Genomic DNA, 27238 nt, shown 5'->3' on the forward strand with positions numbered 1-27238 from the left:
ACTTGTCAAACGAATATTGTGAAACTTGTTACAGGAGAAATGTAAGTCTTGAAGATTAAGGTTTTCCCATGCAATGAAAAATATGGATGTTGTGCGGATTTAAAGGCCGTGTATTGTCAAGTTGATGCAAAATTATCGCCACGTTTACGGAATCCTATTGGGGTAGTGGAGTTATCCTGCTGTAGTGACAAGGATATGCGAAGATTCTGGAGGGATGTTGGGAGTGACTGATCAGGGATCGCTAGGTGTGCTTGGGTGAGGAAATGTTCAAAAAGATACACTGTTAAAAATTTGGTAAAAATCCTTGAATAAATGTTGCCGGGCATTTACCGATTTCAAAACGGATAGATTGACCTAAAGATTGACGTATAAGGAGTGATGATACGATCAGTAACCCATAAAAGATAATAACAATGTATGGTAAAATTACGGTCGCCTGTATTTTACTGAAATACCGCTGGGGACAGTATATTTTTTAAGGAAAATTTCCCGTTGAATTTAGGTTTTTTTTTAACAGTGTAGGTGAGTTACAATTGTTCCATTGTGCAAAACTAAAGGTGATAGAGACAGAAGTATGATTCACACAGACACAATGTTACAAGAAGAGGAATAACGGGGGGGGGGGGTATGATTTGAAAATTAATACAAGTAACAGAGAAATGGAAAGTGGAAGAACAGAGAAATGGGGAGTGGAAGAACAGAGAAATGAAAAAGGAAGAACAAAGGAATGGATAGGGGAAGAATAGAGAAATGGAAAGTGGAAGAAGAGAAAAATAGATAAAGGAAGAACAATGAAATGGATAGTGGAAGAATAGAGAAATGGAAAGTGGAAGAACAGAGAAATGAATAGGGATAAATCAGAGAAATGGAAAGTGGAAGAACAGAGAAATGGATAGTGGAAGAACAGAGAAATGGAAAGTGGAAGAACAGAGAAATGGATAGTGAAAAAAAGAGAAATGAATAGTGGAAAAACAGGGAAATGGAAAGGGAAAGAACAGAGAAAGGAAAAGTGGAAGAACAGAGATATGGATAGAGGAAAAACAGAGAAATAGATTGGGGAAGAACAGAGAAATGGATAAGGGAAGAACAGAGAAATGGATAAGGGAAGAACAAAGAAATGGATAGTGGAAGAACAGAGGAATGGATAGGGGAAGAACAGAAAAATGGAAAGTGGAAGAACAGAGAAATGGATAGTGGAAAAACAGAGAAATGAATAGGAAAAAAACAGAGATAAGGATAGTGGAAGAACAGAGAAATGAATAGGGAAAAAACAGAGAAATGGATAGTGGAAGAACAGAGAAATGAATAGGGAAAAAACAAAGAAATGGATAGTGGAAGAACAGAGAAATGAATAGGGAAAAAACAGAGAAATGGATAGTGGAAGAACAGAGAAATGAATAGGGAAAAAACAGAGAAATGGATAGTGGAAGAACAGAGAAATGAATAGGGAATAAACAGAGAAATGGATAGTGGAAGAACAGAGAAATGAATAGGGAAAAAACAGAGAAATGGATAGTGGAAGAACAGAGAAATGAATAGGGAAAAAACAGAGAAATGGATAGTGGAAGAACAGAGAAATGAATAGGGAAAAAAACAGAGAAATAGATAGTGGAAGAACAGAGAAATGGATAGTGGAAGAACAGAAAAATGAATAGGGAAAAAAACAGAGAAATGGATAGTGGAAGAACAGAGAAATGGATAGTGGAAGAATAGAGAAATGAATAGGGAAAAACAGAGAAATGGATAGTGGAAGAGCAGAAAAATGGATAAGGGAAGAACAGAGAAATGGATAGTGGAAGAAGAGAGGAATGGATAGGGGAAGAACATAGAAATGGAAAGTGGAAGAACAGAGAAATGGATAGGGGAAGAACAGAAAAATGGATAGTGGAAGAACAGAGAAATGAATAGGGAAAAAACAGAGAAATGGAAAGTGGAAGAACAGAGAAATGGAGAGTGGAAGAACAGAGAAATGGATAGGGGAAGAACAGAAAAATGGATAGTGGAAGAACAGAGAAATGAATAGGGAAAAAACAGAGAAATGGAAAGTGGAAGAACAGAAAAATGGATAGTGGAAGAACAGAGAAATGAATAGGGAAAAAACAGAGAAATGGAAAGTGGAAGAACAGAGAAATGGATAGTGGAAGAACAGAGGAATGGATAGGGGAAGAGCAGAGAAATGGAAAGTGGAAGAACAGAGAAATGGATAGGGGAAGAACAGAAAAATGGATAGTGGAAGAACAGAGAAATGAATAGGGAAAAAACAGAGAAATGGAAAGTGGAAGAACAGAGAAATGGATAGTGGAAGAACAGAGGAATGGATAGGGGAAGAACATAGAAATGGAAAGTGGAAGAACAGAGAAATGGATAGGGGAAGAACAGAAAAATGGATAGTGGAAGAACAGAGAAATGAATAAGGAAAAAACAGAGAAATGGAAAGTGGAAGAACAGGAAAATGGATAGTGGAAGAACAGAGAAATGAATAGGGAAAAAACAGAGAAATGGAAAGTGGAAGAACAGAGAAATGGATAGTGGAAGAACAGAGGAATGGATAGGGGAAGAACATAGAAATGGAAAGTGGAAGAACAGAGAAATGGATAGGGGAAGAACAGAAAAATGGATAGTGGAAGAACAGAGAAATGAATAGGGAAAAAACAGAGAAATGGAAAGTGGAAGAACAAAGAAATGGATAGTGGAAGAACAGAGGAATGGATAGGGGAAGAACATAGAAATGGAAAGTGGAAGAACAGAGAAATGGATAGGGGAAAAACAGAAAAATGGATAGTGGAAGAACAGATAAATGAATAGTGGAAAAACAGGGAAATGGAAAGTGGAAGAACAGAAAAATGGATAGTGGAAGAACAGACAAATGGAAAGTGGAAGAACAGAGGAATGGATAGTGGAAGAACAGAGAAATGGATAGTGGAAGAACAGAGAAATGGATAGGAGATGAACAGAGAAATGGATAGTGGAAAAAAAAGAAATGAATAGTGGAAAAACAGGGAAATGGAACGTGAAGGAACAGTGATAGGAAAAGTGAAAGAACAGAGAAATTGATAGTTGAATAACAGATAAATGGAAAGTGGAAAACAGAGAAATGGATAGTGGAAGAACAGAGAAATGGATAGTGGAAGAACAGAGAAATGGATAAGGGAAGAACAGAGAAATGGAAAGTGGAAGAACAGAGAAATGGATAAGGGGAGAACAAAGGAATGGATAGTGGAAAAACAGAGAAATGGAAAGTGGAAGAACAGAGAAATGGATAGTGGAAGAACAGAGAAATGGATAAGGGAAGAACAGAGATATGGATAAGGGAAGAGCAGAGAAATGGAAAGTGGAAGAACAGAGATATGAATAGAGGAAAAACAGAGAAATAGATTGGGTAAAAAACACAGAAATGGATAGTGGAAGAACAGAGATATGGATAGAGGAAAAACAGAGAAATAGATTGGGTAAAAAACTGAGAAATGGAAAGTGGAAGAACAGAGATATGGATAGAGGAAAAATAGAGAAATAGATTGGGTAAAAAACAGAGAAATGGATAGTGGAAGAACAGATATGGATAGGAGAAGAACAGAGAAATGGAAAGTGGAAGAACAGAGAAATGGATATTGGAAGAACAGAGAAATGGATATTGGAAGAACAGAGAAATGAATAGGGAAAAAACAGAGAAATGGAAAGTGGAAGAACAGACAAATGGAAAGTGGGAGAACAGAGAAATGGATAGTGGAAGAACAGATAAATGGATAGTGGAAGAACAGAGAAATGGATAAGGGAAGAACAGAGAATTGGATAGTCGAAGAACAAAGAAATTGAAAGTGGAAGAACAGAGAAATTGATAGTGGAAGAACAGAAAAATGGATAAGGAAAGAACAGAGAAATGGATAGTGGAAGAACAGAAGAATGGATAGGGGAAGAACAGAGAAATGGAAAGTGGAAGAACAGAGAAATGGATAGTGGAAGAACAGAGAAATAGATAAGGGAAGAACAGAGAAATGGATAGTGGAAGAACAGAGGAATGGATAGGACACGGACAGACAAATGGAAAGTGGAAGAACAGAGAAATGGAGAGTGGAAGAACAGATAAATGGATAGTGGAAGAACAGAGAAATGGATAAGGGAAGAACAGAGAATTGGATAGTGGAAGAACAAAGAAATTGAAAGTGGAAGAACAGAGAAATTGATAGTGGAAGAACAGAGAAATGGATAAGGAAAGAACAGAGAAATGGATAGTGGAAGAACAGAAGAATGGATAGGGGAAGAACAGAGAAATGGAAAGTGGAAGAACAGAGAAATGGATAGTGGAAGAACAGAGAAATGGATAAGGGAAGAACAGAGAAACGGATAGTGGAAGAACAGAGAAAAGAATAGGGAAAAAACAGAGAAATGGAAAGTGGAAGAATAGAGAAATGGATAGTGGAAGAACAGAGAAATGGATAAGGGAAGAACAGAGAAATGGATAGTGGAAGAACAGAGGAATGGATAGGAGACGAACAGAGAAATGGAAAGTGGAAGAAAAGAGAAATGGATAGTGGAAGAACAGAGAAATGGATAAGGGAAGAACAGAGAAATGGATAGTGGAAGAACAGAGGAATGGATAGGAGATGAACAGAGAAATGAAAAGTGGAAGAACAGAGAAATGGATAGGGGAAGAACAGAGAAATGGATAGTGGAAGAACAGAGAAATGAATAGGGGAAAAACAGAGAAATGGAAAGTGGAAGAACAGACAAATGGAAAGTGGAAAAACAGAGAAATGGATAGTGGAAGAACAGAGAAATGGATAAGGGAAGAACAGAGAAATGGATAGTGGAAGAACAAAGAAATTGAAAGTGGAAGAACAGAGAATTTGATAGTGGAAGAACAGAGAAATGGATAAGGAAAGAACAGAGAAATGGATAGTGGAAGAATAGAAGAATGGATAGGAGAAGAAGAGAGAAATGGAAAGTGGAAGAAGAGAGAAATTGATAGCGGAAGAACAGAGAAATGGATAGTGGAAGAACAGAGAAATGAATAGGGAAAAAAAGAGAAATGGAAAGTGGAAGAACAGAGAAATGGATAGTGGAAGAACAGAGAAATGAATAGGGAAAAAACAGAAAAATGGAAAGTGGAAGAACAGACAAATGGAAAGTGGAAGAACAGAGAAAGGGAGGGGAAGAACAGAGAAATGGATAGTGGAAGAACAGAGATATGGATAGAGGAAAACGGGAGAAATAGATTGGGTAAAAAACAGATAAATGGATAGTGGAAGAACAGAGATATGGATAGAGGAAAAACAGAGAAATGGATAGGGGAAAAAACAGAGAAATGGATTGGGTAAAAAACAGAGAAATGGATAGTGGAAGAACAGAGAAATGGAAAGTGGAAGAACAGAGAAATGGAAAGTGGAAGAACAGAGATATGGATAGAGGAAAAACAGAGAAATAGATTGGGTAAAAAACAGAGAAATGGATAGTGGAAGAACAGAGATATGGATAGAGGAAAAACAGAGAAATAGATTGGGTAAAAAACAGAGAAATGGATAGTGGAAGAACAGAGATATGGATAGAGGAAAAACAGAGAAATGGATAGGGGAAAAACAGAGAAATGGATTGGGTAAAAAACAGAGAAATGGATAGTGGAAGAGCAGAGAAATGGAAAGTGGAAGAACAGAGATATGGATAAAGGAAAAACAGAGAAATAGATTGGGTAAAAAACAGAGAAATGGATAGTGGAAGAACAGAGATATGGATAGAGGAAAAACAGAGAAATAGATTGGGTAAAAAACAGAGAAATGGATAGTGGAAGAACAGAGATATGGATAGTGGAAGAACAGATATGGATAGAGGAAAACAGAGAAATAGATTGGGTAAAAAACAGAGAAATGGATAGTGGAAGAACAGAGATATGGATAGAGGAAAAACAGAGAAATAGATTGGGTAAAAAACAGAGAAATGGATAGTGGAAGAGCAGAGAAATGGAAAGTGGAAGAACAGATATGGATAGAGGAAAACAGAGAAATAGATTGGGTAAAAAACAGAGAAATGGATAGTGGAAGAACAGAGATATGGATAGAGGAAAAACAGAGAAATAGATTGGGTAAAAAACAGAGAAATGGATAGTGGAAGAACAGAGATATGGATAGAGGAAAAACAAAGAAATGGATAGGGGAAAAACAGAGAAATGGATTGGGTAAAAAAACAGAGAAATGGATAGTGGAAGAGCAGAGAAATGGAAAGTGGAAGAACAGAGATATGGATAGAGGAAAAACAGAGAAATAGATTGGGTAAAAAACAGAGAAATGGATAGTGGAAGAACAGAGATATGGATAGAGGAAAAACAGAGAAATAGATTGGGTAAAACACAGAGAAATGAATAGTGGAAGAAGAGAGATATGGATAGAGGACAAACAGAGAAATAGATTGGGTAAATAAACAGAGAAATGGATAGTGAAGAACAGAGATATGGATAGAGGAAAAACAGAGAAATGGATAGGGGAAAAACAGAGAAATGGATTGGGTAAAAAACAGAGAAATGGATAGTGGAAGAGCAGAGAAATGGAAAGTGGAAGAACAGAGATATGGATAGAGGAAAAACAGAGAAATGGATAGGGAAAAAAACAGAGTAATGGATTGGGTAAAAAACAGAGAAATGGATAGTGGAAGAGCAGAGAAATGGAAAGTGGAAGAACAGAGATATGGATAGAGGAAAAACAGAGAAATGGATAGGGGAAAAAACAGAAAAATGGATTGGGTAAAAAACAGAGAAATGGATAGTGGAAGAGCAGAGAAATGGAAAGTGGAAGAACAGAGATATGGATAGAGGAAAAACAGAGAAATAGATTGGGTAAAAAACAGAGAAATGGATAGTGGAAGAACAGAGATATGGATAGAGGAAAAACAGAGAAATAGATTGGGTAAAAAACAGAGAAATGGATAGTGGAAGAACAGAGATATGGATAGAGGAAAAACAGAGAAATATATTGCATAAAAAACAGAGAAATGGATAGTGGAAGAACAGAGATATGGATAGAGGAAAAACAGAGAAATAGATTGGGTAAAAGACAGAGAAATGGATAGTGGAAGAACAGAGATATGGATAGAGGAAAAACAGAGAAATAGATTGGGTAAAAAACAGAGAAATGGATAGTGGAAGAACAGAGATATGGATAGAGGAAAAACAGAGAAATAGATTGGGTAAAAAACAGAGAAATGGATAGTGGAAGAACAGAGATATGGATAGGGGAAAAATAGAGAAATGGATTGGGTAAAAAACAGAGAAATGGATAGTGGAAGAGCAGAGAAATGGAAAGTGGAAGAACAGAGATATGGATAGAAGAAAAACAGAGAAATGGATAGGGGAAAAAACAGAGAAATGGATTGGGTAAAAAACAGAGAAATGGATAGTGGAAGAGCAGAGAAATGGAAAGTGGAAGAACAGAGATATGGATAGAGGAAAAACAGAGAAATAGATTGGGTAAAAAACAGAGAAATGGATAGTGGAAGAACAGAGATATGGATAGAGGAAAAACAGAGAAATAGATTGGGTAAAAAACAGAGAAATGGATAGTGGAAGAACAAAGATATGAATATAGGAAAAACAGACAAATAGATTGGGTAAATAACAGAGAAATGGATAGTGGAAACAACAGAGATATGGATAGAGGAAAAACAGAGAAATGGATTGGGTAAAAAACAGAGAAATGGACAGTGGAAGAACAGAGATATGGATAGAGGAAAAACAGAGAAAAAATGATAGGGGAAAAAACAGAGAAATGGATTGGGTAAAAAACAGAGAAATGGATAGTGGAAGAGCAGAGAAATGGAAAGTGGAAGAACAGAGATATGGATAGAGGAAAAACAGAGAAATAGATTGGGTAAAAAACAGAGAAATGGATAGTGGAAGAACAGAGATATGGATAGAGGAAAAACAGAGAAATAGATTGGGTAAAAAACAGAGAAATGGATAGTGGAAGAACAGAGATATGGATAGAGGAAAAACAGAGAAATAGATTGGGTAAAAAACAGAGAAATGGATAGTGGAAGAACAGAGATATGGATAGAGGAAAAACAGAGAAATGGATAGGGGAAAAACAGAGAAATGGATTGGGTAAAAACAGAGAAAGGGATAGTGGAAGAGCAGAGAAATGGAAAGAGGAAGAACAGAGATATGGATAGAGGAAAAACAGAGAAATAGATTGGGTAAAAAACTGAGAAATGGATGGTGGAAGAACAGAGATATGGATAGAGGAAAAACAGAGAAATGGATAGGGAAAAACAGAGAAATGGATTGGGTAAAAAACAGAGAAATGGATAGTGGAAGAGCAGAGAAATGGAAAGTGGAAGAACAGAGATATGGATAGAGGAAAAACAGAGAAATAGATTGGGTAAAAAACTGAGAAATGGATGGTGGAAGAACAGAGATATGGATAGAGGAAAAACAGAGAAATGGATAGGGGAAAAACAGAGAAATGGATTGGGTAAAAAACAAAGAAAGGGATAGTGGAAGAGCAGAGAAATGGAAAGTGGAAGAACAGAGATATGGATAGAGGAAAAACAGACAAAAAGATTGGGTAAAAAACAGAGAAATGGATAGTGGAAGAACAGAGATATGGATAGAGGAAAAACAGAGAAATGGATAGTGGAAGAACAGAGAAATGGAAAGTGGAAGAACAGAGATATGGATAGAGGAAAAACAGAGAAATAGATTGGGTAAAAAACAGAGAAATGGATAGTGGAAGAACAGAGATATGGATAGAGGAAAAACAGAGAAATAGATTGGGTAAAAAACAGAGAAATGGATAGTGGAAGAACAGATATATGGATAGAGGAAAACAGAGAAATAGATTGGGTAAAAAACAGAGAAATGGATAGTGGAAGAACAGAGAAATGGAAAGTGGAAGAACAGAGATATGGATAGAGGAAAAACAGACAAAAAGATTGGGTAAAAAACAGAGAAATGGATAGTGGAAGAACAGAGATATGGATAGAGGAAAAACAGAGAAATGGATAGTGGAAGAACAGAGAAATGGAAAGTGGAAGAACAGAGATATGGATAGAGGAAAAACAGAGAAATAGATTGGGTAAAAAACAGAGAAATGGATAGTGGAAGAACAGAGATATGGATAGAGGAAAAACAGAGAAATGGATAGGGGAAAAACAGAGATATGGATTGGGTAAAAAACAGAGAAATGGATAGTGGAAGAACAGAGATATGGAAAGTGGAAGAACAGAGAAATGGAAAGTGGAAGAACAGAGAAATGGAAAGTGGAAGGACAGAGATATGAATAGAGGAAAAACAGAGAAATAGATTGGGTAAAAAACAGAGAAATGGAAAGTGGAAGAACAGAGATATGGATAGAGGAAAAATAGAGAAATAGATTGGGTAAAAAACAGAGAAATGGAAAGTGGAAGAACAGAGATATGGATAGAGGAAAAATAGAGAAATAGATTGGGTAAAAAACAGAGAAATGGATAGTGGAAGAACAGAGATATGGATAGAGGAAAAACAGAGAAATAGATAGTGGAAGAGCAGAGAAATGGAAAGTGGAAGAACAGAGATATGAATAGAGGAAAAACAGAGAAATAGATTGGGTAAAAAACACAGAAATGGATAGTGGAAGAACAGAGATATGGATAGAGGAAAAACATAGAAATAGATTGGGTAAAAAATAGAGAAATGGATAGTGGAAGAACAGAGATATGGATAGAGGAAAAACAGAGAAATAGATTGGGTAAAAAACAGAGAAATGGATAGTGGAAGAACAGAGATATGGATAGAGGAAAAGCAGAGAAATGGATAGGGGAAAAAACAGAGAAATGGATTGGGTAAAAAAACAGAGAAATGGATAGTGGAAGAGCAGAGAAATAGAAAGTGGAAGAACAGAGTAATGGAAAGTGGAAGAAGAGAGATATGGATAGAGGAAAAACAGAGAAATAGATTGGGTAAAAAACAGAGAAATGGATAGTGGAAGAACAGAGATATGGATAGAGGAAAAACAGAGAAATGAATAGGGGAAAAAACAGAGAAAATGATTGGGTAAAAAACAGAGAAATGGATAGTGGAAGAGCAGAGAAATGGAAAGTGGAAGAACAGAGAAATGGAAAGTGGAAGAACAGAAATATGGATAGTGGAAGAACAGAGATATGGAAAGTAGAAGAACAAAGAAATGGATAAAGGACGAACAGGTGCGAGGCGGGGGTCACAGCAAGGAAGAGGCTAGGTGGATCATGCGCTGTTATGCAACAATTGTGTCGTGGGATTTTTGAAAATGAGGAACAAAATCTGAATGTGGCATATTTCGATCTAAAGAGAGAACCAATATGCGGGGTGTTAACGGGTTAAAGCTATTAGGTTTCTAATGAAATAATGAATGTTGAAATAAATAGTTTATTCGTATAAAGATCTGGGAATAAATATAACAGATGATGCTAAGAAAAGAGGTGAATCACAGAATAGTAATGTGAGCAAAGTATTAGGAATTCAGTGGCCCTTGCCCAGAGGTCACTGCTTAGTAGGGTGCTTTGGGCATTAGACAATAAGAGGTCACGGACATTCTCATGCTAAAGGTAGTATGTTGGCCAGGGCACCAGCCACTCGTTGAGATGTTACCGCTAGAGAGTTATTGGGTCCTTTGACTGGCCAGACAGTACAACATTGGATCCCTCTCTTTGGTTACGGTTCATTTTGTCTTTGCATACACATACACCGAATAGTCTGGTTTTATTTTGTCCACATTCTCCTCTGTCTTCATACACCTGATAACACGGAAATAACCAAACAACTCGTGTTCTCTCAAGGGGTTAACTATTGTAATGTATTTGTTCAGTGGCTTCTTCCCTCTTGGTAAGGGTAGAAGAGACTCTTTAGCTATGGTAAGCAGCTCTTGTAGGAGAAGGACACTCCAAAATCAAACCATTGTTTTCTAGTCTTGGGTAGAGCCATTGCTTCTTTCCCCTGGCTTTCCATTCCCTTGGGTTAGAGTTTAATCTCTTGGATTAAAGGTATCAGCGAGTGAACGCACTGTCACTAAAGCTAAACACTCAGTACAGTAATTAGTGGGTAACGTCACTGTAATGATTCTATGAATAAACATGTTTCATTATTGAAAAGCTTTTCCATTTCTGACATCTGATTTGAAATATGGTAAATGAAAAGGAGACACCTGTTGAACCATAAACATTGACGTCAAAGTGTGTGCTCACAAGTATTTTCCAATAGAGTTAAAAAAATTCAACAGTTTTGTAGAGAATTTTTTTTTTTTTTTACAATAGTCTACACTCTGGCGTATTAAAACTATGATCTGTTGAAATCTTAATTTCATTCCACAAAGCATTCTTCTTCTTCTTCAGATTGCCCGGAGCTTCTCTCCGGACAGGGGCTTTTTGACGGTGCGTCTAGCACTCTAGCCCTTAGACCACAAAGCAGTGGAACAAGTTGATTCAAGAAAGTGATGAATAAATGACTTTTTCAAAGGCCATATATCTTGCTAATAAACATGTTGATCTCATGCAGAGAGTAAAGGTCAGAGACAGTACTACATTGGGTCCTTCTCTCTGGTTACGTTTCATTTTCCCTTTGCCTTCACACACACACACACACACACACACACACACACACACACTAAATAGTCTGGCCTATTCTTTACATATTCTCCCGTAGCCCAGTCATTCCCTAACCATAGATTTCGGGAGGAGGGGGAACTGCTGATATTTTATCCCGAAATAAACGTTTGCTGTGGCTTTTCTATGGCAGATATCAACAGGAAAATTTGTATGGAAATAGAAAATTTCCATCCGATTAATCTCTGAAAATTTTATTTAGATATGTGAAATATTCCACGATCAATTTACGGCAATATGTGAAAATAATCTGGATACCTGTAAAACTCAAGGAGCAGTTTGCTCCTCCTCACTGATTTTTTAGCTGAAAGTCGTCACTCACGAACAAAAGTGACAGCCAGGGTATGCCCATAGCAGGTATGAACCTGAAAATTGGCAGAAACAAAGCTTGATTATATGAATGTGTATATATATATATATATATATATATATATATATATATATATATATATGTATATATATATATATATATATATATATATATATATATATATATATATATATATATATATATATATATATATATATATATATATATATATATACGCACATATATATATATATAAATATATATATATATATATATATATATATATATATATATATATATATATATATATATATATGTATATATATATATATATATATATATATATATATATATATATATATATATATATATATATATATATATATATATATATATATAATGCATTAAAATTTCGTTTGAATATATTTATTGGTATAGGAGTTATTGATTCCGCCGTCGAAAATATCAGCTGCCCCCCCCCCCCCCCCCCACAACCCCCACCTCATCCACCTCGCTCCGAAATCTATGGTTAGGGAATGACTGGGCTACGGGTGGGCTGAGATATCTTCAAAAATAATTTGGCCTTTCATATAAGGTCACTCACTTAGTTCACGACAGATATTGGGAATATAGAAAAATTGAACCGCAAAAATTACTATAAAACACGAAAGGACTGACATAAGCCACAGATGCCGAACGAACTTTATATTTTTGTACTATTTCACAAAACGAATTCACAAAATCACGGAAAGGACATGACTTCATTGTTCGATTCTGGCATTTCTGAGAAGAATCTATTCATTTTCTTACACAACGAACACTTGTATACACTTAAAGAAAAATAGTAATTTCATTCAGATATTTTTCCGTAAAAATATGCTCTGCTCATCCATATTTCAGTAAAATATAGGCGACCGTAATTTTACTTTCTTTGTTATTATCTTTTACGGGTTGGTGACCGTAATATCACTCCTTTACGTCAAGATATCGTTTTGAAAACGGTAAAAATCCTGAAATGAATGTTGCTAGGCATTTGCCGTTTTTAATGCAAATTTTTAACAGTATTGTGGAGGGGTATTCACAACACCTGCACATTGTTAGAAATTTGCCTTAAAAACCGGTAAATGCCTGGCAACATTCAGTCCAGGATTTTTACCGGTTTAAAACGGATATATTGACGTAAAGGAGTGATATTGCGGTCACAAACCCGTAATTGATAATAATAAAGTAACGTATAATTACGGTCGCCTATAGTTTACTGAAATGCTGCTGAAAATAGTATATTTCAAGAAAGGAACCCTAATTAAAATTACGTATTTTTTTCTTAAACAGTGTAGTAGGTAGGTTCTGGTGGTGAGGCATTGCCTTTGCAACGGCGCCATTTTTTTTTTTTTCTAAAGGAATTGTACCTTTCCATCTGAATGATCTCAAAAACAGCTTACCGTACTCTATCACACAACAAGTAACACATCCTCGTCGATTCCATCATTGATAATGATATATTTTGAACCCGTAATGATAAAGATTAAAACAAAGCACTCATAATTCTGTATCAAAAATGTTTGTGTGTGCGAGTGTGTGTGTGCAAGTAAGTATTCAATTATCAAGGATAAATGCCTTATGTGACATGAAAAATACATCGTGAAATACAGAAAAAAAAACTTTTTGATACAGAACTTTGAGTGCTTTGTTTTAATTTTTATCATTACAGTCCAAAATATGTCATTATCAATGATGGAATCGACGAGGATATGTTACTTGTAATGTGATAGAGTACGGTAAGCTGGAAAAAGATGCAGACAAAAAAGAATATGTATATATATTATATATGTATATATATACAGATATATATATATATATATATATATATATATATATATATATATATATATATATATACATATATATATATATATATATATATATATATATATATATATATATATATACATATATATATATATATATATATATATATATATATATATATATATATATATGTATATATATGTGTGTGTGTGTGTGTGTATATATATATATATATATATATATATATATATATATATATATATATATATATATATGTGTGTGTGTGTGTGTGTGTGTGTGTATGTATGTATATGTATATGCATATGAATATGTATCATTCGGTGAATAACTTGTTTTATCCTTCACTAAACTATAGAGAGAACTACGACCTATCGCATCTCTTCCTTTCATTCGTACATTTCACTTCCAGTTGACACTATATGTACGCCCCGGTGTCAGACGATGGAGTGTCAACCTGTGGCTCCTGGTTTCTACGGCTATTTCGACCGAGATTCTGGAAATTCCTGCTTATCCTAATCATGTTAATGTTCATTATTCATATTTCTTACAACATACTTCACTTCAAAGTCTTTGTGAATTTCAAGTTTCGGTCGGACATTCAATCTACGGTAAGTAAAAGTCTTTTTATAGTTTAATTTTGAAATATCTATCTTGATGCTGTTACTGTGTTTGAAATATTTTGTTCGAATTGTTCATTATTTCCTATATCGTTTATTTATTTCCTCATTTCCTTTCTTTGCTGGGCTATTTTTCCCTGTTGGAGCCCTTGGGCTTATAGCATATTACTTTTCCAACTTGGGTTGTAGCTTAGGTAGTAATAATGGTAATAAGTGTTTGAAGTATAGTGAGTGTGACACCATTTTAAACATATGTCGTATATTTTATTAATGTACTATTTCTAAGAGACAAAAGACATTTATGTTGTGATTAGTAAATTTATCAGCCATTTTATTGGATTCCGAGATTTCAATGATTTTAAGAAACGTAGGTTTAATAGATTAGATTTAAATAAATATTTGTCATAGGTTTTAATATAGGATTTAATTTGTATTTTATCAGTTTGGCTTAATATATATTATGTTTTATTTATCCCGAATGTATTCAGGCCAGTTCTGTAGGAGTTTAATTTGACCTATCGTGCTGGTGAATCTCTTCCCATGAAAAAAATATTTTTCAAATATCACTACTGGAGAGAGAGAGAGAGAGAGAGAGAGAGAGAGAGAGAGAGAGAGAGAGAGAGAGAGAGAGAGAGATTTTGACTGACATGGCTCTGTTTCTCTTAACAGGAGCAATCGGTTAATAAGAGCTTATCGTCGAAGACTAAGACGAATGAGATGTCTGTCAACCCTGTCAATAACAACAACAACAACACTGCAACTGGTAAAGCCTTAACGGAAGGTTTGCTCAACAAAGAGAAAAAACGATGTCCACCGGTACCTCCAAATCTAGGTATTTACTTTACTGTGTTGTCCGGAAGTCTCATTCTTTGAAAACGTTAATTTTATTGTTTTAATTTGGTACCAAATCACAAAGAGAATACTCCCCAAGTTAAGAAACGCGCACATACACAAGCACACGTATATGTACAGTTGGCTTCATTAATTCCGATACACTTCCCAGGAAGCTGAGGAGACGTCTGAAGGCAGAAGGTAAATCTGTGTTTAGCAAAGAGAAACTGTTGGCAACGCTGCCTGGTAAACAAAGTCGTTGAGATTGTAAACACGTGATCAGACGCATTTTTTTTATTTTTGAAATTCTTGCGTAATAAGCGTTTGTAAAATTAACAATAAAAAAAAAAGCATTTTGATCAATTGTTTACAAGCTCAACAACTTTGGTTTCAGGCAGCGTTGCCGACAGTTCCTCTTTTGCTAAACACAAAATTACTTAATGCAAAATGCAGCCGTTAGATGTCTCCTTAGTTTCCCGTGACGTGTATCGAAATTAATGAAGCCAACTGTACATACATTCACAAACACACACACACACACGCATATATATATATATATATATATATATATATATATATATATATATATATATATATAACGGATTTTGAGCGAAGCGAAAAATCTATTTTTGGGTGAGATAGCCATGTCGTCCTGATGGAAGTTCCTATAGGGTAGCTTCCTAGGGTATATTACAACTACGGCGATATTCCCAGAGAATTTACCTTAAGGTACCAGAATTCTAACTCCTGGAGCGAGTATCCCTCGTGAAAGGGATATCGCGACATATCAGAGGACGTATTCTAGACACGTCACATGGCAATCTACTACCTAAATAGAGATTCGTCTCGTAAGAGGGAGATTGACGAGATACGAATTCGGGAAGAAAAAGGGGGGAGCCGCTCCCAAGGCCTCCCAATCCCCCGATTCGTATGCGTGCCTGGCGCCAATCCTGGCGCCATCTGTATTCCTTGTAGCGTACACGAGGTGCTACAGATACTGTATGTAGGGAGGGGTCCTACAGCCCTTTCTTAGAAAGGCAAGGGCGGGTCCATCAGGACGACATGGCTATCTCACCCAAAAATAGATTTTTCGCTTCGCTCAAAATCCGTTTTTTGGGCTCAAGCCATGTCGTCCTGATGGAAGTGTACCAGAGCATTACTGTATCTGTGGATTCTCAGAACGTGCCGTACTCCCCGGAGATATTTATTCCCGGTCGACTAGACCTAGAGACCTAAGATGTTACCGTTATACATCTTTTCAACTAACTATAAACTATGTTAGAGCTTCCTGCCCCCTACAGGGAAGAGTCCTACTAGACTCTGGAAAGTCTCGAAGAGTACATATATCTATGTATGAATATCAGGCAAGCTAATATAGTGGTCTTGCCCTATATTAAGTAAAGCATAGTTTGTAAAGGACCACTGCGTCAATATGAAATATCGACCAGTTTTCCGCACAATACTTGTATTGGCCAAAGGTTTTATATCCGCATAGGAGGAAAACCAATGCAACCTAGCTTGCATAAAGGAACAATTCTATTAGAATTATCCCAGATAAGGTACATAGAATGAATGCTCAATTATACCAATAAATTGACACAGGTGAAGGAGACGCAAGGTTCTCAAGAACAAGCTTATTGACAGACAATAAACAGACAGGTTAACCACAATTATACATATATGTATAAGAAGAGGATAACCCAAAACTTTAAGCATAAGTATGATAGTAAACAGGGCTTGTTTGTCTGAAAGAAAAACATTAGATGCCACTTTTAAGATACCGAGGTATCAAAGACATAAAAGCCTGTATTACAAATCAATGACATTAGCGTTAGAAACGCTCGGCACACATGTCTGCACTTATGCTAGGTTCACCTTCGGAAGTGGAACAGTCTGGATGGGCAACACAGTGCCCTCACTTAGTTTGTAGTACAGTATGTAACTACACACTCACCCTGGAATTAATCGTCCCAATTAAGACCACTGTTCCTCGCAGAGTTAAACAGTAGGGTTAACACCGCGACCCACTGCTACCACAGATCTCTTTTAGTTCCTCTACTTGCTTCGCATAGTGGCGAAAGAACACTCTGGAAGACTTCCAGCCAGTGTATGAACGGAGATGTTCAAAATCCATGCAATTAAAGAAATTTAAGAATGAGGCAACTTTCCTCGGATCGTGACCTGCGGGTGTATTGTCAGGATCCGCTCTGCGAATAAAATATGTGATTTTTGCTCTGAGTTGATTCAGAGATAAATTTGAGCCTGATGTTTCTCCCCTGAATAGTTGACCACCCTTGAAGTCTGAAGTTCTATGAAGATAGACCTTTAGGCATTCTACTGGACATAGAGATGCATCTTCTTTCAGAGGGCAGATTCTCCAGGGACCCCACCTGTTGGTGGGTAACTCATTCTTGGCGAGAAACGTAGGATCCGGAAACAGGTTCAGTTCTTCCCCATCCAGGAACTGAACACGACCTGCCTCTCTCGAGAGGCTACAATTTCACTAACCCTGGCCCCGGACGCGAGTGCAAATTAGGAAAATAACTTTTTGTGTCAAATCCTTTAACGCACATTCTTCATTGCTCAACAGAGAAGCGAAATGAAGAACTTGTCTAAAGACCATGAAATGGGCTTTGGAGGTGCTGAAGGTCTGAGCCTAGCACAGGCTTTCGGGACTTTATTAAAGATCTCGTTACCTAGGTCGACCTGGAAGGCATATAGAATGGGTCTTGTCAAAGCAGACTTACACGCTGAAATCGTGTTCGCTGCCAACCCTTGACCATGGAGGTGGGGAAAAAGGATAAGCAGAAGTCTGTCAAGATCTCCTGCGGAATCTTCGCCTTGACAAAAGGCCACCCATTTTCTCCAAGATGACTCATATTGCCTTCTAGTAGATTTGCATTTATATTCCTCAAGGAAGTCTATACTGGCTTTCGAAATCCCGAAACGCTTTCTCACCGCTAGGGAGAGAAAAACATGACCTGCAGGGTCCGGGTTTTCTGTAATGAAGCGCAGACAGTTGACTTCTGGACTCGCTGGGTCAGAACTGGATCTGGTAGTGGTACAAACTTCAGCTACAGTTCCAATGCCAGGAGGAACCACACGCTGTTCGGCCACTTGTGGGCCACTATTGCCGCTACCCTTTGAAGGATCTCAGTTTGTTGAGGACCCTCAACAGAAGGTTGTGAGGAGGGAACAGATAAATCTTGGACCATCTGTTCCAGTCGAGGGACATCGCGTCCACTGCTTCCGCTAAGGGGTCCTCGTACGGGGCACGTACAGGGGCAACTTCTTGTTGTCTTTCGTCGCAAAGAGGTCTATCTGCAGTTCTGGGACTGATTCAGAATGAAGGAGAATGATCCTGCGTCTAAGGACCATTCCGACTCTATCGGTGTGAACCTGGATAGAGCGTCCGCTGTCACATTGCGGACTCCTTGAAGGTGAACTGCCGACAGGTACCACTTCTTCTTTTCCGCCAATCGGAAGACGGCCAACATCACCTGGTTGAGAGGTGGTGACCTCGATCCTTGTCGATTCAAGTATCTTACAACTACCTCGCTGTCTATTACCACTTTCTGTGGAACGAATGACACGGGGAGACTTTCTTTAAGGTAAGGAGCACTGCCCTAGCTTCTAGAAAGTTTTATGAGAAAGGTCTTGAATAGCCTGGACCAAGTCCCCTGGACTTTTTTCCGATGAGAGTGACCTCCCCATCCCTCCTTTGAGGCGTCTGAGTGAATCGTCACCGACGGGGGAGGTGGCTGAAGAAGAACCTGACATCTTTAGATGTCTGGCTTGGGACCAAGGCCTGAGAAGAGTACTTAGCCGAAGCGGCTGGTCTTCTCAGATCTCTTCACGCGTTTGATGCATAACTTCTCCAAACTCCGATTGCATCCTTTAGCTGTGCTCTAGCACTGGGTCTGTCACCGAAGCAAACTGGAGAGAGCGCAGTACTCTCTCCTGCTCGTGTCTTGATATCCTTTCGGAATCTTGAAGTCTCTTGACAGAACCCGCTATCTCCTTCCTTTTCTTCGCTGGGGTGGAGAAACGGTGTGACAAAAGGTCCCAGTGGAACTTTTGAGATGGAGAAAGTCGAGACTTTTTCTGTTGATCTTGAAGCCTAGGTACTCTAGGAACTGGATCACTGACTGGAAGCTTGCAAGCATTCTGTCTCGGATGCTGCCCACACCAACCAGTCGTCCAGGTAGGCTACTACCTGAATTCCCTTTAGGCGAAATTGTTTGAGAGCTACGCTCGCAAGCTTCGTAAAAATCCTTGGGGCTATGTTTAGCCCGAATGGCATGGCTCCGAAGGCGTGTAGTCTTCGCTGTAGCCTGAACCCTAGGTAGGGGGAGAGTCGATGGCTAATTGGAATGTGCCAGTAGGCATCTGACAAGTCTATAGAGACGGAATATGCCCTCTTGGGCAGTAAGGTCCTTATGTGTTGCAGTGTTAGCATTTTGAATTTGCAATTCACTTTGAACTTGTTAAGTGGCGACAAGTCCAGAATGACTCTGAGCTTTTCCGAGTCTTTCTTGGGAACACAAAACAGCCTCCCTTAGAAATTGATGGGCTTCACCCTTTTTCTCCAACCGTTCTTGAACGTAGTCCTCCATAACGGGGGTGGAGTGTTGGAAAAAACCGAAGGTACGGGGGTGGAGTGCTGTACCAGCTCCCGCCCAATCCATTCTTGAGTAGGCTGTGGGCCCAGGGATCGAAGGTCCACCGATCCCGAAATTTCAGAAGTCTCCCTCCTACCGGTATCACCTCACTTGGACTGTTGTCCTGAGGTCTTGCCTTCCTGACCACGACCACCCCTAAATCCCCTTCCCCTTGAGGAGCGTCTAGACGAGCCTCTGGCTGCTCCTCTAGGCTTTGCTCGGAAGGAAGTAGACTGCCCTTCGAACGCTGGGGTGAATGCCGTGGACTGTGTCGACACGGCCTGGGGTACCCACTGAAAGGTGGTCGGGGTTTGTGCCACGATCTGGGGCACTGGGGGCAATGGCAATTGCAGTTGCTGTTGCTGTCTAAGAGGCTTGGCTGGCCGAGACGGTAGCCTAGTCCTCATAGTCTTCCTCTTTGGTTGAGGACCCTCATCCGGGGAAGACTTTCTTTTGATAGCCAGGTCCCACTTCTGGAGAAGGTTTCTATTCTCCAAGGTGGCTTTATCAAAAACTTCTTTGACCAAGTCGGTAGGGAAAAAGGTCTTTTCCCCAAATGTTGGAGGAGATTAGTTTCTTTAGCTCGTGCCTCACTGTAGCCGAGGTAAACACGAACTCCTTACCAGCTCTCCTTGCCTTGACGAAGCCATAAAGGTCCTTCGTCACTGTGGCCAGATGAGGCTTGGCCACTACCATGAACATTTCATGGACCTTGGGGTCACTTGCCATCGTCTCGAGAGTAGTCTGAAGAGACATTGAGGCAGTCAGTCTTTCTTTTGTATCGAGCTCACTTCGCAAAAGAAAGTCAGACAGCTTAGGGGGGTCCTTGCCGAACTGACGTCCGGCAATATCAGCCTCCAACTTTCCACTTAGAACGTAAGATGGACGTCCTTCCAATCTTTGTGGTCCATAGGCAGGGCCAGCGACAAGGGTTTACACTCCTCTAGGGAGGGGCAAGACTTGCCGGCCTCGATTGCTTTTAGTACAGCCAGAAACCCTTTCTGTAAAAAGGGGGAAGGCTCTAGTAGGCGAGGACACAAAGGAAGGGAGCTTCCTATTCAATGCAGCTACCTTTGAGTTAGAGAAGCCCCTCTCTTTCATCGAAGATGAAAGTAGAGCTTGAGCCTTAGCATGGTCATCACTATGACCTCCTTCGGCTCTGCCTCCTCCTTTGAAGCTGGTTCCTTCCTCAGCCGGACATAACAGTCCGGATATGGTGCCTTGCTGGGCCAGAATTCTACCCTCCAGGGGAACTGAGCCCAGCATATCCGAGATGACGATCTTTCCAGTCGTCATCGACATGTGCTCAGCATACCTCCATGGGTTAGCATCCGAGCACAAAGGAAGGTCTTTCACATTGAGCTTTTCTGGGGCCCATGTGATTCTGCAAGGCACTGCATTCGCAGTTCCATTGCAGCCGCCTTCTCCTGATTCTCCTTCTGCATTTGTTGGATCATTCCAACAATAGAAGAGAGGGCCTGTCCCAGCTCTACTGGGAGACCGGCCGATGTAGAGGGACTTGAACTTCATCCTGGGCTTCTGCAAGGAGGTCTTCCTCCTGACAACCGTCCACATCAGATATCCTGTCATTTAGCTAGATGTCTTGCATCGCGACCGCGACTTCAGCATCCACCTGGATCTGAACATAGGGGATCTCCTCTTGAGGCTGGGGAATCACTGCCTCAGCTGATGCCTTAGGGAAAAGATACGCCCTCATCTTCTCACTTGGAAGATAAGGGCCAGAAGTGTACTTTTGGAAGCCCCTTACCCAGGTACGAAGCTTCTTCCTAGCTATTTAAATGTCTCATTAATCAGGTTAGTGCACACAGTACATACCTGAGGGTCCCAATACCGGAGATCATCCTTGGAGACAGCGTATGCTGCGTGTCTCCTACAAAACTCATATCCGCAGAGGTTCTTGCTGCTGACATTGCAGAAAGCACTTCCCCACTTCGGAGTGTCCTTCTGTAAAGAGAAGAAATTTCCATGAGTATCAAGTGAACTATGTATCACTGGATATGCATAGTATAGCATAACAATTCATAAATGAAAGACACACACTTGTGTTTCCCTCACAACCCATTGTTGCAGCCTTCCAGATAATAAAATCAAAAAATTGGTTTATCTCTACTAGAGTAACCAATGCAAGGTTTCCATAGGAAACAGGTGGAGCTCACACCTAGGCAATGATTTTAAAATCCTAGATAATAGACGGGGAAGAACTCTGCTTCCTGTCTGAGGGCAACAGCAAAGGGCTGTGTAAGAAAACACAATAGTGTTAGAAGATACAGTGCTGTACCTAAACTTTTACTATAGTTTTCTTCTTACTGTATATGCTATACAGAAGAATACTAGTACAGTATAGGAGGATGTGTGCCGGCCTGCCTTTGCCGGCCGGCACACACCACAATTAGCTTTAAAGTATACTACTTAACAGCTATAGGGCGGCAGCCCTCTGGTTCAAATGCCTGTGCCGGCGGCAGCAGCTGCCGGCCAGCAACAGCCAGTGTTGGCCGGCAATGATTGCCGGCCAGCAACTACACAAGGTAGTACCCAGCTGCCGGCCACACTCTTGGTGACCGGCAGATAAGGACTGACATAAGCCGGCCGGCAAAGGTACGAGACCGATGCCAGCCGGCAGCAAAAGAACCAGAAGACTACCCCTGCCCGGCTGCCGGCCTCATAGGCCGGCAGCCGGCCTCATAGGCCGGCTGCCGGGACAGGTACAGCACTAGAAGAAAAAAGAATGGATGCCGGGATAAGAGTGTACACGACCCCCAAAGCCCGGCAACCGAAAGAGTGCATATAAGGAAGGGGAGAAACTTAATTCAGGCTTCCTTGACCAATGCCGTCCGGCTCTGTCGGCAGGCATGGATGAGGGACCAAGAGAGGTCCGGGCAGCACTCGAAAACATAAGACCCTTGCCGGCCAGCATCTCAGCCGGCCGGCAATGGCCTTAGTCAATTCCATATCCCAACCTATACTAGGTCCAGACGTAGAATGACGTACAGTACAGTAATACCCCTGCCAGCCAGCTCTGCCGGCCGGCAAGGTACAGTACAGTAATGGCAAGGCCATTACGGAGATAGAGGGGGAAGGGACAAAAGGGTCCTGCCAACCTTGCTTTAGTGACAGATCACCCGCAGCCAAGAACTCTGTCTTAGCCTAAGGGAGATCTAAGGGAAAGGGCCAGCAATACTTGCCAGCTTCCCAAAGCACCAAAGCAAGGAAGGCGTTGCTATTCCCAAGGGAAGATTTTATCCTCCCCAAGAACAGCAACAGGACTTAGTCTGGTCGATCACAAAAGGAGGAATCATACTACAGAAACCTTCGATAGTGACCTAAGGGAGCTAAGCTCCCTTTATAAGTGTTAGGTCAGCGAGGGGAACTCTGCCCCAAGCCAGACAACACGGACTCAGACTAAAAAACTCTGTTGTTCTGTCCCTCTTTGAACCAGACTCTGCTGGAACAGGAAGGTACAGTAACACCGTAGTATAGTTTTATCGAAAATAAATTCGGAAAAAACCACTTAGGGATAAGCCCAAGGCTTAAACAGAGGGAAAGGGATTGCATACCTTCTCCGAAGAAAAGAAAGCAACCGGGGAGAATAATAAAGTATACTAAGGCTCCATAAGCAATTAACCTAGGCACCAAGAGAATCGATTACCTAATTCACCGAAACTCTCACGTATACAATCTTGGAAATATTCCACACAGTCTAAAATGTATAAAAAATAGCCTAAAGCTTTAATAAACTTTTAATTACACTCGGAAAAACCAAAATCATGCATTAAGTACTAGGACCAAACGACTAGGCTACATGGCCTAGCGTAGGCCAGAATAGCGAATACTTCGCCAAATAATACTAAGCACGAAAGGAAATCCTATGTAAAGCTAAATAGCTAAAATTTATTAAGCAAAACAACCAGGAATGTCACTCTGACTAACTAATTTATACCTAGCGAGTGACAGTGTCCAGGACACCTCTGGTAGGCTACGGCTCTTGTATCAAAGATTAATCCTATTAATCACTCAAAATTTTACCAAGAGCCTACATTTATACATAACAGACACTATACTCAACTTATCCGAGGCCAACGAAGACGGAGAAGCCATGAAAAGTTGAATAAATCCAAGATTTGCGAGAAAAACAGGAAAAAACACCGAGTTGTTAAGCTACGCAAAAAGGAATACAGATGGCGCCAGGATTGGCGCCAGGCACGCATACGAATCGGGGGATTGGGAGGCCTTGGGAGCGGCTCCCCCCTTTTTCTTCCCGAATTCGTATCTCGTCAATCTCCCTCTTACGAGACGAATCTCTATTTAGGTAGTAGATTGCCATGTGACGTGTCTAGAATACGTCCTCTGATATGTCGCGATATCCCTTTCACGAGGGATACTCGCTCCAGGAGTTAGAATTCTGGTACCTTAAGGTAAATTCTCTGGGAATATCGCCGTAGTTGTAATATACCCTAGGAAGCTACCCTATAGGAACTTCCATCAGGACGACATGGCTTGAGCCCAAAAATATATATATATATATATATATATATATATATATATATATACAAACACACATACAGTGTATATATATATATATATATATATATATATATATATACTGTATATACTGTATATATATATATATATATATATATATATATATATATATATATATATATATTATATATATATATATATATATATATATATATATATATATATGTATGTATATATATATATATATATATATATATATATATATATATATATATATATATATATATATATATATATATATATATATATATACATGTGTGTATATACAGTATATATATGTATATATATATATACATACATACTTTCTACATATACAGTATATATATATATATATATATATATATATATATATATATATATATATATATATATATATATATATATATATATATATATATATATATATATATATATATATATATATATATATATATGCGTGTGTGTGTGTTTGTGAATGTATGTACAGTTGGCTTCATTAATTTCGATACACTTCACGGGAAACTAAGGAGACATCTTTCGGCTGCATTTTGTATTATAGCATCATGCTTTTCCAACTAGGGTTGTAGCATAGCATTTAATAATAATAATAATAATAATAATAATAATAATAATAATAATAATATAGTTATGATTATTGTTTTCCAGTAGGATCTGTCAAGGTTAACCGCTCAGCTCCACCACTGGAAGAGCATCCCTATAGTTATGATTGTTGTTTTCCAGTGGGAATTTGTCAAGGTTAACCGCTCAGCTCCACCACTGGAAGAGCATCCCTATAGTTATGATTGTTGTTTTCCAGTGGGAATTTGTCAAGGTTAACCGCTCAGCTCCACCACTGGAAGAGCATCCCTATAGTTATGATTGTTGTTTTCCAGTGGGAATTTGTCAAGGTTAACCGCTCAGCTCCACCACTGGAAGAGCATCCCTATAGTTATGATTGTTGTTTTCCAGTGGGAATTTGTCAAGGTTAACCGCTCAGCTCCACCACTGGAAGAGCATCCCTATAGTTATGATTATTGTTTTCCAGTGGGAATTTGTCAAGGTTAACCGCTCAGCTCCACCACTGGAAGAGCATCCCTATAGTTATGATTGTTGTTTTCCAGTGGGAATTTGTCAAGGTTAACCGCTCAGCTCCACCACTGGAAGAGCATCCCTATAGTTATGATTGTTGTTTTCCAGTGGGAATTTGTCAAGGTTAACCGCTCAGCTCCACCACTGGAAGAGCATCCCTATAGTTATGATTGTTGTTTTCCAATGAGAATTGTCAAGGTCAACCGCACTGTACTACCACTGGAACACCATCCTTATAGTTATAATCATTGTTTTCCAGTGGGAATTTGTCAAGGTTAACCGCTCAGCTCCACCACTGGAAGAGCATCCCTATAGTTATGATTGTTGTTTCTCAGTGGGAATTTGTCAAGGTTAACCGCTCAGCTCCACCACTGGAAGAGCATCCCTATAGTTATGATTGTTGTTTTCCAGTGGGAATTTGTCAAGGTTAACCACTCAGCTCCACCACTGGAAGAGCATCCCTATAGTTATGATTGTTGTTTTCCAGTGGGAATTTGTCAAGGTTAACCGCTCAGCTCCACCACTGGAAGAGCATCCCTATAGTTATGATTGTTGTTTTCCAATGGGAATTGTCAAGGTCAACCGCACTGTACTACCACTGGAACACCATCCTTATAGTTATGATCATTGTTTTCCAGTGGGAATTTGTCAAGGTTAACCGCTCAGCTCCACCACTGGAAGAGCATCCCTATAGTTATGATTGTTGTTTCTCAGTGGGAATTTGTCAAGGTTAACCGCTCAGCTCCACCACTGGAAGAGCATCCCTATAGTTATGATTGTTGTTTTCCAGTGGGAATTTGTCAAGGTTAACCGCTCAGCTCCACCACTGGAAGAGCATCCCTATAGTTATGATTGTTGTTTTCCAATGGGAATTGTCAAGGTCAACCGCACTGTACTACCACTGGAACACCATCCTTATAGTTATAATCATTGTTTTCCAGTGGGAATTTGTCAAGGTTAACCGCTCAGCTCCACCACTGGAAGAGCATCCCTATAGTTATGATTGTTGTTTTCCAATGGGAATTGTCAAGGTCAACCGCACTGTACTACCACTGGAACACCATCCTTATAGTTATGATCATTGTTTTCCAGTGGGAATTTGTCAAGGTTAACCGCTCAGCTCCACCACTGGAAGAGCATCCCTATAGTTATGATTGTTGTTTCTCAGTGGGAATTTGTCAAGGTTAACCGCTCAGCTCCACCACTGGAAGAGCATCCCTATAGTTATGATTGTTGTTTCTCAGTGGGAATTTGTCAAGGTTAACCGCTCAGCTCCACCACTGGAAGAGCATCCCTATAGTTATGATTGTTGTTTTCCAGTGGGAATTTGTCAAGGTTAACCGCTCAGCTCCACCACTGGAAGAGCATCCCTATAGTTATGATTGTTGTTTTCCAGTGGGAATTTGTCAAGGTTAACCGCTCAGCTCCACCACTGGAAGAGCATCCCTATAGTTATGATTGTTGTTTTCCAATGGGAATTGTCAAGGTCAACCGCACTGTACTACCACTGGAACACCATCCTTATAGTTATGATCATTGTTTTCCAGTGGGAATTTGTCAAGGTTAACCGCTCAGCTCCACCACTGGAAGAGCATCCCTATAGTTATGATTGTTGTTTCCCAGTGGGAATTTGTCAAGGTTAACCGCTCAGCTCCATCACTGGAGGAGCATCCCTATAGTTATGATTGTTGTTTCCCAGTGGGAATTTGTCAAGGTTAACCGCTCAGCTCCACCACTGGAAGAGCATCCCTATAGTTATGATTGTT

The 27238-nt window shown here is 39.3% G+C and overlaps 1 protein-coding gene across 1 annotated transcript in view; it reads left to right on the plus strand.

Annotated features, from left to right (window-relative positions):
• Positions 1-27238, plus strand: part of LOC137640572 (beta-1,4-N-acetylgalactosaminyltransferase bre-4-like) — a 36744-nt gene that overhangs the window by 31 nt on the left and 9475 nt on the right. The window contains exons 1-3 of the mRNA XM_068373086.1: positions 1-41; positions 14145-14343; positions 15022-15184. The exon at positions 1-41 is cut by the window's left edge and continues 31 nt beyond it. Coding sequence (XP_068229187.1) covers positions 14155-14343; positions 15022-15184 — 352 coding nt within the window. The 5' untranslated portion in view covers positions 1-41; positions 14145-14154. The remainder of the gene's footprint in view (positions 42-14144; positions 14344-15021; positions 15185-27238) is intronic.

This window comes from Palaemon carinicauda, chromosome 5 (assembly GCF_036898095.1).
Source record: "Palaemon carinicauda isolate YSFRI2023 chromosome 5, ASM3689809v2, whole genome shotgun sequence".
NCBI classification, from domain to species: Eukaryota; Metazoa; Arthropoda; class Malacostraca; order Decapoda; family Palaemonidae; genus Palaemon; species Palaemon carinicauda.